This window comes from Perna viridis, chromosome 5 (genome assembly GCF_037379345.1).
Source record: "Perna viridis isolate PV_CMFRI_1.1 ecotype Kerala chromosome 5, ASM3737934v1, whole genome shotgun sequence".
Taxonomy (NCBI): domain Eukaryota; kingdom Metazoa; phylum Mollusca; class Bivalvia; order Mytilida; family Mytilidae; genus Perna; species Perna viridis.
Window position 1 is genome coordinate 17,681,199 of NC_142449.1, and position 14,617 is coordinate 17,695,815.

The window sequence follows — 14,617 nt, forward strand, 5'->3', positions numbered from 1 at the left end:
GTAATTAAATATAGGTCAATATTGTTTTGTAATTTGCTTAAGCCTTTAATTTGTTTGAAACACACCGCAATATCTGTGTCGCAGCTTTATTCTTATTCAATGGAAGGGTCAACTAATTGTCAGAGGTGTAATGGAACTTTGTAATGTCTTTATACATAAGGCACTAATTACATAACATTAACAAACGTCAGAACATATATACCGTGGCAAACTTAATTAATCCGCTTTAACTAAATACGAATTATATGCAGATATACTTTGGTAAAAAATCAATAAGAATTTAAAGTTTCGGGGTTAACTTTTGGACCAAGAAAATATAATTAAAGTCCTACGCGATTTATTAAATCATTTGTTGAATTATGAATGTATATTCATTTGTTTGTTCGAGGCACTGGTTATGTTTACTTTTGAGGACGAAAATACGTGAATGTTAATATTGTTAAAGCGAACGAATCCAAGTGGACATAAGATTTTGTGAGACTTTGATAAGTTTAAAAGGAACATTCTTTTTAAAGAAAACGTCAACTGAGGAATCGTCAGAAAATGGCGTAAGATGGATTTAGTGATTTAAGATCTCCATTGATTCCGTAACTTAAAACTAAAATTGACTTTCACTTAGATTTTCGTACTTTCGTATTTCTAGCAATACAATGAGTGATTTTAAGGACTTAGTTAAAATAAGGCACATTAAATGGCAAAACTATGGGATTTAATGAAATCTTATGGAAAATAAACAATGGTGGATATTTCTACAGGAGTAATTGCCGCCACCCTCTGGTCTCTCATACCAGAAATTGAAGGTATGTATCTACATAGATAGCTACAATTTATTAAATTTTCTGCAAGTCTAATTAAACTTGTTCCAATAAAAAATTTATACGCACAAAAAGACGGAATGTACAAAAAAGACAAAAATTATAAGCATTGAAAAGGAGACAGTTTACAAAGAATTTACCCTACTCCATCCGTCGTCTGAATATAGTTGAAATATTGCTGCTCGGACGTTAAACTCCAACAAACAAACAAACAAACAAACAAACCCTACTCCATCCAATCTAAATCTAAAGTCTTCTTGTTATTCTAATGACACATAAACATTATTACTTAATATACATTTTAGACATCGTGTTCATATCTTATAACTTTTTCATTAATTTTTAAAAATGCACTCGTTACAATAATGAAAAGAGTTTATAAGACTTAAAACCATTTCATCTACTATTTTTTTGTACTTTTTATAGGCAATATTTCGAGGACTTTAGATGGTATATTTCAGTCTAATCTACCAAGTGCATTTATCAAAATGGGTCATAATAGATTGGTTTGTGAGCCGATTGAAAAACGCTTTGTATATCACACAATATCATATAATACAACCTCAAAAGAAGATTTAAATACGACAATACACCATAACTAACCCGTGTAAAATTGTAGAATATATATATATTCTTACTTACTGTACGATTACCGCAAGTCAACTGAAACGTTCCAAGTTTACTTGTTTGTTTGTTTGTTAGGGTTTAACGTCCGAGCAGCAATATTTCAGCTATATTCAGACAATGAACATGAAATGGGTGACAAAATGAACATGAAATGAAAAAAAAAAAAGGATGGGTCACAAGGATAATAGGGTCGACAAATTTTGATTGCCACTGGAAAAAGGGGGGATGGGTAAGGTAGGGCAATTTAGCCTCCTGTGACGGAGCGCAAAGGTTCCTACTCCTATCGAATACCACAGCAGGGTTCTTTAACGTGCGAGGAACGTGGCATCTTTCCCAACACGGTGCACCACTATGGTTAGCGGTCAGGTTTTCCGTATTATAGCCTGACAACCCCAGCATGTAACACGCCAGGGGTACCCCATTCCACCACCTGGGGCACACATCCCAGTTACTCTGTGGGCAGAGTGCCTAACCCCCGGCTAGGTTTCTGAGCACTATTTAGTCGCCTTTTACGACAAGCTTAGCGCTGCTGCAGGCCTATTCTTTTAAACACCCGGACCTGCACGGGGCAAGTTTACTTGTTGAAATAGTCGAGCATGCAGGTCAATTATTAAATTAGGCCCATGGTCTAATGCAGTTATGAGTCAATATGTTTTATATTGACCTCAGAATGATGTTGACCTATGACGAAATTTACAGTTAACCGTCTAGTGTGTTAGTCTGTTCATGTGTCTGTCACTATGCCCCTCGTGGACAAAAAAAAACACTCTCTTTAAGAAATTATTCTGTCATTTTGTAATGTTGAAGTCTAGTTTTCTTTGGTGGGCATTTCGCTTTGAATGCCCCACCTTAGATACTCAACAGTTAACAGAACGTACTAACCACACCTGTTTGAGTACCCTTATTAAGGGCTTAGTTTGGGTCCAAGAAGTCGGGATATTTTATTACTATGTCGGATTTGTTAACAAATCTTCGAGAGTTTGCAAATCCTAGTTTCAAAGCTTTGGCTTCCATTTGTTATTTAGTAGTAAGTGCGGAGAGATTAAACAAAATATATTCTGAGCACATTGGTGGATGTCACGGCCCAAAGAAAACAAATCCGTTAATCACACTCGGATTGTGCCATTTTTAAAGAATAGGCAAGGTTAAAGGGCTGTCATAAACTTTAAATAAAATACACCAGGTACATGTAGTTCAAAAGACCAGCCCAAATGACACCAGGTACATGTAGTTCAAAAGACCATCCAAATGTTTCTATTTAGTGTATAGCAACCATCATTGGAATAATTTGTGCGTGTAAAATAAATATCTGACGTCAATGGTAACTAGAGATGCTATGTAGTAAAATGTAGTCATTGAAAGGTCTTGATGTTTAACTGTTTTTACAGACAAACACGCCATCAGTACAACGGATGTTCGAACTTTCAATTCCATGAATTCGCGTGTGATTCACACGTTTTAAGTGTAATTTCGGGAAAATCTTTGAAACTTTTTTTCTCTTATCTAAGAATATTCTTAGCACCGTGCCTTCTCTGGGAATGAAAGTTTATTTTAATGCATTTATTTATACTATCTCTTCTGTGAATTAGAAAGCTGCTTTTAGTCTTATGTAATACCGTATCAGGCGATCTGTCTTTTTTTTTCTCAGATTGACGCAGCTTTCCTAATATGGTGGTTATTGGTTAAGCAAATGTGCAAGTTTCTGTTGAAAAATTCTGAAATTTTCCTTTTGAATGGTTTTAACAAAACTTGGTATATCATGTTCACATCGATCGACGGATGGTTTTAAGTATTTGAACTAAGCATTCTTACAGAATCTAGCAATCAGCGTATAAACCATGTACAATTGATATGAAATGGCCTTATTCCTTTTCAATGCATGGTGTAACAAAAAACTCATCCGACCAGTCTTTAAAGCTTGACATGATTTTGAAGGTATCCTACACCTGTATATCAGTGTTACATGTAGAAGTATCTAAAACTCCTTTCTTCTTATATATATTTGGTTTAGGATCATCAAATATTTGGAATACAAAACAAAAACTGTTTTATGAAAACATGAAATCTGGAAATTCAAACCTTTTTTCGTAAAACAATACCAGTAAATAGGGTGAAAAGGAAATGACAAATGTCTTACCTAAGGTTACAGAAAGGCAAAAGAAAGGAGTGCAGTGAGTCTTGCATCAGAACTATTACTAAGAGTAGCATTAAATAGCACGATCAGTTTTCGTGAGATTTACTTCATAGACTCTAATTTTAATATGACATCAAGGTTCATTGGAGAAAATTTTATCACATTAAGTACATGACGTTTGTATGAGGATATTTCAAATCTGTAATAACAAAAGGTTAACATTCACATGTTTCTACAGTAAGAGCAAAGAAAGTATATAAAAGGTATTATATAAATATTTTTGGTTTAAAATACAATTATACTGTAAAAATAACCATCAAGTATTGGTAAGCACAATTGAAGTAAAAACATACAAGATCACTCTGATACTTGACCCTATATTTTTATTGTAATATGTATATTTTTACACGTACACGTATTTGGTATTGAGTAGAATATTATATTAAGTAAACACAATAAATTCAATTGAATCACAGGTCTCATATTTACAAAGAATGTATTTGAACCCAATGTGAGTTACCCCAATCAGGCATGTGAAATATGTTCGTTACCAAAGTCGAGTCTATCAGTAGAGACGAATAAAGATCTAGAGCTGTCACCAAAGACGGATGGTGGGCTGTCTGTAGAGGCGGATTGAGACTGTCAATGTAGACGGATAGAGGGTTGCCAGCAGAGGCGGATAGAGGCTGTCAGTACACACAGATAGAGGGCTGTCAGTGGAGACGAATAAAGACTGTCAGTAGAGACGGATAGATGGTTGTCCGTATAAGACGGATAGAGGATGTCAGTAAAGGAGGAAGGAGGAAAAAGGGTTATAAGACGAGTCGGATATAGTACTTCCAGGAGAGAAACCACCCAAAATTCAGAGGAAAAAAAAACACAAGAAAATTGGAGTAACTGCTACATCCGGTACAAGCTGTACATCCTTCGTACTTTTTGGAACTCCAGTGTCATCGTAAATTCATAAATTACGAAAATTAAAAGAAATAATGGAAATTTAGTATGGTTTCACCGAAATGCCAAACATTTCAAGTGACCTGGTGTCACTTACCAATGGAGAAAATACGTACCTGTCTCGTCAAAAAAAAATAGCCAATATTTACATGTTTTTGATAGTAGGGCATTTAAAAAAAGAGACAAGTTTACGTCACTAAGGTTCCATGGCCTCAGTTAGAAAATAAAAGCAAAATGAAGAATTTCCAAACAATCAGATTTTATCGCGTTTTAGCCATAGTGAGCCAGCTCACTAAACCATTGATCCATGTGATCTTGACCAGCATGAGTCCGTCGACAGGAATGGCGTATAGAAGACCCGAGATGTCCAGATTTGAAAATGACACATAAACGTTTAAACACACAACATATGCAAATTTCAGATGTGCAAATTTAATATACATCATTGAAGTAGTACTTATTATCAGTTTAATCTTTCTTTTTGTTTTTGTAAGAAATGTTTACTTAAAATATAAAACTAGCAATCAGATATTGTTCGCTTTGGTGTACACGTGTTCCAATGAGTAAGTATACATCGAAGCCCCGTTTGACGTGGAAAGGCAAAGTGTTGACAAAACCGAGTGATGAATTTTACCACATAAGATCCAATAGCGTACGTAACGTTGACTGTAAACGATGCAATTTATTTCCGTTTGATCGAACAGCTATCTGAGATTCTGTATGGTTGGCAAATTTTCAAGGATCAATTCCTCTGAAACCTTGAAACATGATATGGTTTGTTAACTTCAATCACATTAAAACTGTGAAGATATGTTTGTGTTTATTGCTTATAATGACTATGAATTCCGAAATCTTGACAGAAAAGATATGTAATATAAGAAGGAACATTCCTAAATCTGTGTTACTTCATCACATAATATGACATCCTGATTTCTGATTTTCCTGGTGAGCGGTTAGGGCTTTTTAGAACCTTAAGGTTTCAAATTTGCTTTTATTTTTGTCCATTATTTGGCTATATAATCAGAATGTATAATCAGAATTTTATAATTTTCTTCGCAAAATTCTAGCTAATTGCACGCTCTCGACACTTGAATTGCCCTGTTTTCACCAATCTTTAAATATACGGTCAAAACACACACACATACAAAGTTGGGCCATGATATGGTAATCGAAAAAAAAATCATCAAAAATATAGGTAATCTAGATACTATTATATAGATTTATTTTATTTTCTTGAAGTTGAATAAGATTCCTTCGTTTTGGCAGCAACGTGCCTGTTATCGTTTTTGTTACCTATGACGTCTTGTGATAATTTGGGGTTATACCAATACAGGTCTCTTACGGTCGATGTCAGTGGGTTGGTAGAACGAACTGGTGTTGGTAGCGGAGCCCCGCCTTCGAGATACCTGACCGAAGAACTCGGTCAGAGTATGCCCTTCTAGCGGCTGCTGTACTGTGTAGACGCCTTGACCTACTCCCAGACCCCAGCGTTTCCCACTCGGTCTTGGAAGGACGTCTATGGAAGAGTGTTGTCTCGTGATAAATTAATAAACATAACTAATTAACGACCTAATAACAGAGAATGAAGGTTCTCATAAAGTTTATCAATCTCCAAGAGTCTGAATTGACTGGAATTTGAAACACGCGACTCGTCATCTCATTGAAATTACTTTTTAGTATGAGTAGTAAAAATGATGTTCTGATGACCAGTCGGGATTGAAGTTTATGAGTTCGGTGTTTTTGATGACATAGAAAACGAACAAAACGATTATCGACATTGAAAAAAAAACTACTTTCCCCCCTAAGTAAATTTTGTATTTCTGGCTTTGTCCTCCTGGAATTAAAACTGTCCCATATAAAATTCTTCGTCAGCATTTTTTTAATTCCAAGACTATTGCTGTTCCTATCCTCAATACTCGGATAATATTTCGATGGCTCAACCGAACAGTATGAACTTTCAATCGCAAATCATAATGTCCAACTTCATGTATTTTACTTACATACACGTATAACGGCACAAGAAAGCTCAAATATTAAAACCCGTCTCACATATATTAAGGAACATTGTCATTAATAGTTACGGGTAAAGCAAATCTTTTTCTTTTAATTTGTCAACTTCTATATTTCGACACAAGAATATGTATTTCCAATTTCTCGTTATAAGTACGGGGCGCCGAGTGGGACTTGATCTTTTTGTAATCAAAATCAATTTTATGTACACAAAATTGAATTCCGTCACAGCAAAATAATTTTTGTCGTACAAAACTATGTTATGCATTCTATATTTTGAAGTTTGTTTTATGATCCTTTCAATTTTGTAATACCGAAATTCATTTTTTGAGACATAATTCAATTTTGTGAGACAAAATTCAATTTTGTGTCACAAAAGTCAATTCTGTGTCACAAAATTCAATTTAGCGAAACAAAATCGAATTCTGTGTCACAAAAGTCAATTCTGTGTCACAAAATTCAATTCTGTGAGACAAAATTCAATTTTGTGTCACAAAAGTCAATTTTGTATGCAAATTAGTTTACAGAATCCTTTGAATATGCAAATGAATTCAAAATGCACAGCTTTATGTACACGTGTATTACAAACTCAAAGCATTCATTGCAATACGGTGGATAAGGCACGAATATGCACGGTTATAATAAAGTACATAAGTGAAAGAAATATCGGATATCGTAATCGTATAACCCACTGTGTCACTTAATCTTGAATTTAAAGATTGATTATTTGAGCGTTTATAAACTGAAGGGAAACGAAAGTTAGACAAATAAGGAATCTGGCAAAAAATCGTGAGGGATAGTGGAACAAAATAATCTTTCGCCGACTTTAACAGATTAACAAATTTCACCGCACAACACATTTCTTAATATGATTGTCTTGGCTTTTCATTTCTTTTCCAGCAAAATTTAGGACAGATATGTTAATACAAAGTATCTTGTCAAATTTAACAAATTTGGTTGCGATAAACAGGTCGGGCAAAAGCACTTTGTTGAGTTGAAAGATGTCAGGAAATGATCACGTGATTTACCAGGAGAAATCCCTATAAATCGAAAGTAGAAAAATCGCGTATTAAAACCTGTTTTATCAAACAAATCTCATAGAAAACGTATAATAACAATTTTATTCATTTCAAAACAGTTTTACTGTAGAATGCAACTTACAGATTTTTTTTTAATTTCACTTAAAACGGCCTTAACCGTCCCGCGTTGCTCGAAGTAATCGGAAACCTGCGGTTCCTATATCCAATGAGAAACCTTCTTACAAAATCGTGATAAAAGAATTCATTTGCATATTCAAAGGATTCTGTAAACTAACTTGCACACAAAATTGACTTTTGAGACACAAAATAGACTTTTGCCTCACAAAATTGATTTTTGTTTCCCAAAATTGACTTTTGTGCCACAGAACTGACTTTTGTGACATAAAAGTGAAAATTTGTAGTATGTTATAAATTTTGTTTATCTGAATGCATTTTTGTTGAAAAAAAATTGAATTTTGAGTATAAAACCCCAAGAGTCCATTCGGCGTCCCGTAATAAGTACCTTAATACAATTTATTTATGGAACTTTGAAACTGTACTCATTTTTTCAAATTGAAAAAGATTATAAGAAATGCTTAAATTTTTTAATGCAAAATATGATAGAAATTGACGTTAGGCATGTTTCGACGGAATGGCGTTTCTTCTTATACCCCATATGTGTCTGTTTTATGGAATCCTAGCTAGGTGAAACCATATTTAAACATATAACTATCTGTTTATATTAATGTAGCTCCTTCCGCATACTTTAATAGAGGATATGGCTACCTATTTAGATATCTCTGGTTTTGAGTATTTCTTGTGTATAATTTACTTTTGGATATTGAAATTGATACTGATATTTCTATGGGTCTAATGCTGCTGATGAGAGGTTACTACATGAAACACGCGCATACCCAAATTTGAAATATCTTTTGTTTTTAGACATATCATTCACACAGACCCTTGGGACCAGAATTTTTTTTTATCACAAAAAATATTTTGTTTCCATATTTGAGTAATTATGTGTGTTCTCTGACATGTCCGCTTGTTATTTAATGCTGTCTTTACTATACACAGTTAGAGAAGGAGATAAACGAAAAACTGGGCATAGTGTAAACATCATTAAATGGCAAGCGGATATGCCTGAGAACACGCATAACAACTCAAATATGGGAACAAAATGACTTTAAATTTTTTTTGTGAGAAAAAAAACAGGTCCCAAGGCCAGTGATCAGTCAGTGTTCTTGCGCATTGATATATTCCTAAATCGGTTGTGCACTAACTTTTAGTACAAATGTAAATCATGAGTACTGTACGTAGCTCCGGGTGGCAAATGTAATCATGCACTTGAAAAATAATTCATGGAGAATCAAATTCATCAGCTTCAATATGACGCCTTATTTTACCCCAAGTGATAGCGCGCAAATGTCTACATACGATGTTTAAGAAGTATGTATTCCAATGTTTATACGTTTATCCATGATTGTTGGTTTAGATTTTCACGATGATGTAATTGACAATTAGGCTGGTCTTTAATAATTGCAACATCATTTTTTGTTGATAGATTTGTGTACGTTTACATCAATCTCATTAAAATCATATCTCTCACCATATACACACTACGCCACGGCATATATATATATATAGAGTGAGAGATCTGATTTTAATGAGATTGCATTTACACGGTTCGCAAATTCATTCACCTTAAATCTAACATTTTAATTATTTGAAGTTTAAATGGACTTATCATCAGAACTTACCGTGAGCTAGCACTGGTTAACCATAGCACAATTACATACTATACTATTTTGCAGACCTAAAATCTGTATTCAGACATTGACATTTTTATCGCGAAAAGAAGTTACATCTAAGGATTTTTTTCTCTATTTTTGGGGGAAGGTGCCTTTAAACGACCAGCAACTGCAACCGGATATTGCGTTGATGAAACGAGACATTGCTTATCTACCCTGTTTTTTTTTTATTTTTCAGGGACCAACAGTACAATTGTTGCAGAGTACACACCATCCCAACCAAAGGTCCTCATCACTATCCTTATCATTGTATTTGCAGTAATCATGGCGGCAGTAATAGCGAAGGTAGCAAATGTGATTTATGATAGGTCTCGGTCAGTTCGAGACGACAATAGCGACATCAGCCAGAATACTAGGAACATTATAAAAAGCAGACTCATGCTCATATCTTTACAGAGGAAGTCTAGGGATATAGGACTGGGACAAAAATTCTTCCGATATTGGTCCCGGAGGGCAAACTCATCACTGTCACATAGTGATAGTTTCGATAAAGGAAAAAATACAGTGATTAATGTCGAAGAAGCTCAAAAAGGAAATGAGATAAGCAGCGCCGAGAAAGCAGCGGCTCTGAACGACGCTTTGACACAAGCTTTAAATCCGGTATCAAAGCAAACTTCTAATAATACAAAACAAACGGGAAGTAAACCTACAAAATCTATAGGTACAAAAAATACGCCACGAAAGTCACCTTCATTGCCAAAAAAAGATAGTTTCTCTGGCCCTAATGTCAGGAGTTCAGATTCGAGGCCTGAATCGTCTGGCGATATCGTAAAATCAGCTGCATCTACCCAAAGATCGATGGCGGGTATTTCAATAAATTTACAAAATGGGAACAAAAGTAAGAAAGTAACATTTCAGGACGATGTAAAAATGCAGGAGTAGGTATCAGTTGTTGGAATTGTTTAAGCTCTAGTCATAAAGGATGTTCTGAAATGACCTTGAAATAATGTTTCATTTCAGACTATTTTGACAACATCTAGACTCTATATAGAATATATATAAATATTGCTTGTAAAAATTAGATATGTTGACTGTTTCAAAAAACATGGTTGAGCGATGATGGTGTGTACAAAGTGCTTTCATAACTATAATGGAGATACAGTATTCAAAAGGGGATAAATTTGTTGTGAAAAGGGTTGGACTATATAAATCCTCAGAATTCCACAAGGAATTAGGATTGGCCCGGTGGTGCGATTAGTACACTGAGACTGACTGCTTTTTAGTTCCTAGTCAGAAGGATTGTATAGCGAAGGTTAAAGTTCGTTTATGTTTTTTGCTGAATTTCGTGACAAAAACATCATTCTTGGTATAATGTTAAAATGCAAGATTTAACAGACATAAAAATTTGATTCGTGTAGTTCTGGCTGATACGGGTAAAACGACAAAAAGTTTTCAGATATTTGAATCGTGCATGAAGTGAATGTGCTGTTTTGGATTCCTTTATTAATTCTTTTTAATATAATGTGACGATTGTCGAGACATTTTCACAAAATCACAACTTTCTTGTTGAAAAAAGTTTATTAACAAGGTCGTAAAAAAAGCGGTCACATGAAAAAGCCTCTTGTTATCGAAGGTTGAAGCGTGTTTCTCCTTCCACTGTTGTGTAGTGCCCTGGTGAACTACGTTTTACATCTAGTGTGATTGACTCATTGTTTTAGATTATTTATATAAATATGGAAATCACTCTGGTATGAAGAATTGGTCTAATTGTTCATCACAGAAAATGCATTCTATATTTTGAAGTTAGTCAAAATATATCATCCTCCCAAGTCAGGGTTTTGAGTCCATCCTCGCTCCCTCAAACCCATGACATTACTCATCCATGTTTAGTGGGTATCGTCCAGCGCCATCAAGTGAGTTACTTAAATTTAACCCGGATCCAAAATCCAATCAAATCACTCGTAATAAAAACTCTTCGATGTAACTTACAAAGAGGCTACACATAACGTCATTTTTTTTTTTTCAGTAAAGACTCTAAACAGAATCTACAGTTATTATTTTTGCTCATATTGCATCATTTGTGTCATCATACAAATTTCAGTAACTATATCGGATAGTCCATTACCTTGTATTATAGTTTACCTTTCCACAGATATTTTATTTTAAATCGATTTTCATTACCGGAGAAGCAACCAATCGGAATTGGCTGGACGATACCCGCTAAATATGAATGAGTAAAGTCATGGGTTTGAGGAAGCGAGGGTGGACTCAAAACCCTGACTTGGGAGGATGAAATATATGTCTGCGTATTTTGTAAAACATTGTATTTTAATGAAAAAAAGGTACAATATTCCATTAAAATGGTTTAGTGATGTTGATATATTATCAACACAAGTGAGTGATTAAAAACGAGTCTTTCTAGATTCATGTGTTCCTTGTCTAATACCCTGTCAATACTCTATTCGCAGATCTCGGGGTGGCGTGTCCAAGACATCTTTAATAAAAAGGTCTGCCATAAAATTTGTTCAGTCTTGCATTTTCAAAGAGAAAAATATTATATAACTTTAGGACGCAGCGATTCTGAATGATCAGAATCAACCCCACTTTGATTTCCAGTTTGTCCTTAATTTTTGTAATAGATTTGGTCTAGAGCAGGTTAAATTGATTTTCTTTTATATTTGAACAAGTGTGGACACAGACTAGTACTAGTGTTTCCCGATGGGCAAGTATGGATACAGACTGGCCGAGGAGCAAATTCGTTTTGTCTTGAATGTGTTTGCAGTGGCTAAAAATATATTTAACAGTAATTGATGCAACTAAAAGATTCTATGAAAGTTTCATTAAATTCCATTTAGCAGTGGAGGAGTAAATTAAGGTGTGAGAACTCATTTTTGGCCCTTATTTGGTTCAAATAAATCTAAAGAATTTCACAAGAATCCATGTGGCCCTTTCTGGTCTACATTTGGTTCAAATCAGTCTGAACTTTCCTTTGGAAAAAAGGCACATTGTGGTACAATTTCAAAGAGATCAGTTCTGTTTTACTCAAGTTATGACTCAGTCATCAGGAAAATGCTCGTTTTTGACCCCTAGATCAAGTCACAACCACCAAAATGGCACCTTGTAGTACAATCTCAAAAAGATCGATTTACTTGTATCTGGTACTTCAGGAAAATGCTGGTTTCTGGCCCTTTTTTGGTCCATCATTCCTTAAAGGTTCAAAACCAGTCTAATCTTAGCTTAGTGGTATAGAAAATAGTAGACCAATATCAGAGACATTTATTTGCTTTTGCTTGTGTTACATGTATATATTTCAATTCTATGAAATGCTCGCTTTTTGCCCTAATGGTTGGGGTCATATCTCCCAAAATCAATACCAACCTTCCTTATGGATTTGAAAACTTGACCAACCAACTAATACTTATTGTACGTGTTATTTTCACACGAAATTAAGAGTCTATGAACATTCATTGACAACAGAGAGCAGTGTCAATCATTATGTGACGGCAATTTTTTTCAAAGTAGAAATCAGATTTCATTAAAATAGGTGGAAGAATTTTCAAGTAATTGTGTGCAGTCTGAACAAAGACTGGGTTCTTCAACTTTCATCTTGAAAATCATGCATAATACTTGTAGTGCACGCTGTAGCTACATGTATAGATAGAAAACCCTTTCAGCTGATAATATGATTCCTATGACAGGACAATATAGATATGGATATTACAAAAAAGTGCAGTGTAATAGGATAGACCTCAGTAAATTAAACAAAAAAAATGTTCTGCTGAAACAAATATAATAGTAACCAGATTTCTAGCATTACCAGTTAAGCAATTAAGGCTGTCCATAGCTCTATTTTGCAGATACATGTACATAAAGGAAAATTAAACATGTAGTCTTCAAATGCCGGTATTAAGACTCGCAAATCTGGGTCACTCAATTACACACATGTAGCACCAATAAATTTGTTGTGAAAAGGGTTGGACTATATAAACCCTCAGAATTCCACAAGGAATTAGGATTGGCCCGTTGGTGCGTTTAGTACACTGCGACGGACTCCGTTTTATTTCCTAGTCAGAAGGATTGTATAGCGAGGGTTAAAGTTCGTTTATGTTTTTTGCTGAATTTCGTGACAAAAACATCATTCTTGGTATAATGTTAAAACGCAAGATTTAACAGACATAAACATTTGATTTGTGTAGTTCTGACTGATACGGGTAAAACAATAAAAAGTTTTCAGATATCTGAATCGTGCATGAAGTGAATGTGCTGTTTTGGATTCCTTTATTAATTCTTTTTAATATAATGTGACGATTGTCGAGACATTTTCACAAAATCACAACTTAGTGGAGAATTTTTGGTATTTTTTTTATGAATGCTTGTTTATAAAAAATGTTTGCTTGATAGTGCATGTTTATATTTGATAGAATTTAATCGTTGTTATGACTTTATTAACCCCTTGCCTTGTGGAACCATTTAAGACTTAAAAGTTTTCTTTCTAATAAAACTAAACACATTTTGGGTAATAAATTAATTTTATTATTTGAATTACATAATTTTTCCGTACTTAGACAATATCGACACTAATTTCCCGCGCAATATTGGGTTAGTCTAACATATTTTGTTTAAATTTGATGAAATAAAGAGAACTTAACACACACATAACCATCAATTTAATTGTAAGAAATGATAAACTTCCCCATTAAAATAGTTTTAGACTCATCTATATTAAAGCAGAGAAATTACGCTCAACAGCTGAACATGTAAAATTGAAATAATCTAGTTTGCAGGTGTCCGAGAGACTAAGTTAGATTTATATTTAACAAATCTAGTACCTCTTTAAATTGTACATCACACGAAATATTACTAAAATAATACTAAAATACATATAAAATATATATCATAAGTACTAAAATTTCTTAAAAGATATTTACAAAGAGTGTAAACTTAGATAACCCTCTCCGTAGAATTGTTTTAACCGCTTCCAGTTGAAATTGAAATGGATACCGCGGGGTCCCAACTTTTCATTTAAGGTAAAAAAAACATGTCTGTTTAGGATTACATTCCTCCCAAAAATAGGATAAGTCGGTCGGCATTTTCATTTTATTTTTTATTTTATTATTTTTTTTTTCGACTAAAGTTGAGCCTATATTTGTAACATAGCATCATGTTTAAGTCATGAAAGTGTATGGTTTTAAGTAGAAAGTTTAATTTTCAACATATACACCTATTAATCATGTCTTTTATTACAAAATACTTATTTTTTGTAGGCATTTTGAACAAAATATAAGTACACTGTATTGGTCTCAGTAT

The 14,617-nt window shown here is 34.0% G+C and overlaps 1 protein-coding gene across 1 annotated transcript; it reads left to right on the forward strand.

Moving 5' to 3' along the window:
• Nucleotides 1–228: 228 nt before the first annotated feature.
• Nucleotides 229–11,830, forward strand: LOC148616334 (uncharacterized). Its single transcript, XM_088583244.1, has 2 exons — nt 229–800; nt 9,549–11,830. The coding sequence occupies exons 1-2, from the start codon at nt 737–739 to the stop codon at nt 10,250–10,252; spliced, it is 768 nt and encodes a 255-aa protein (XP_088439370.1). The 5' UTR covers nt 229–736; the 3' UTR covers nt 10,253–11,830.
• Nucleotides 11,831–14,617: the final 2,787 nt, after the last annotated feature.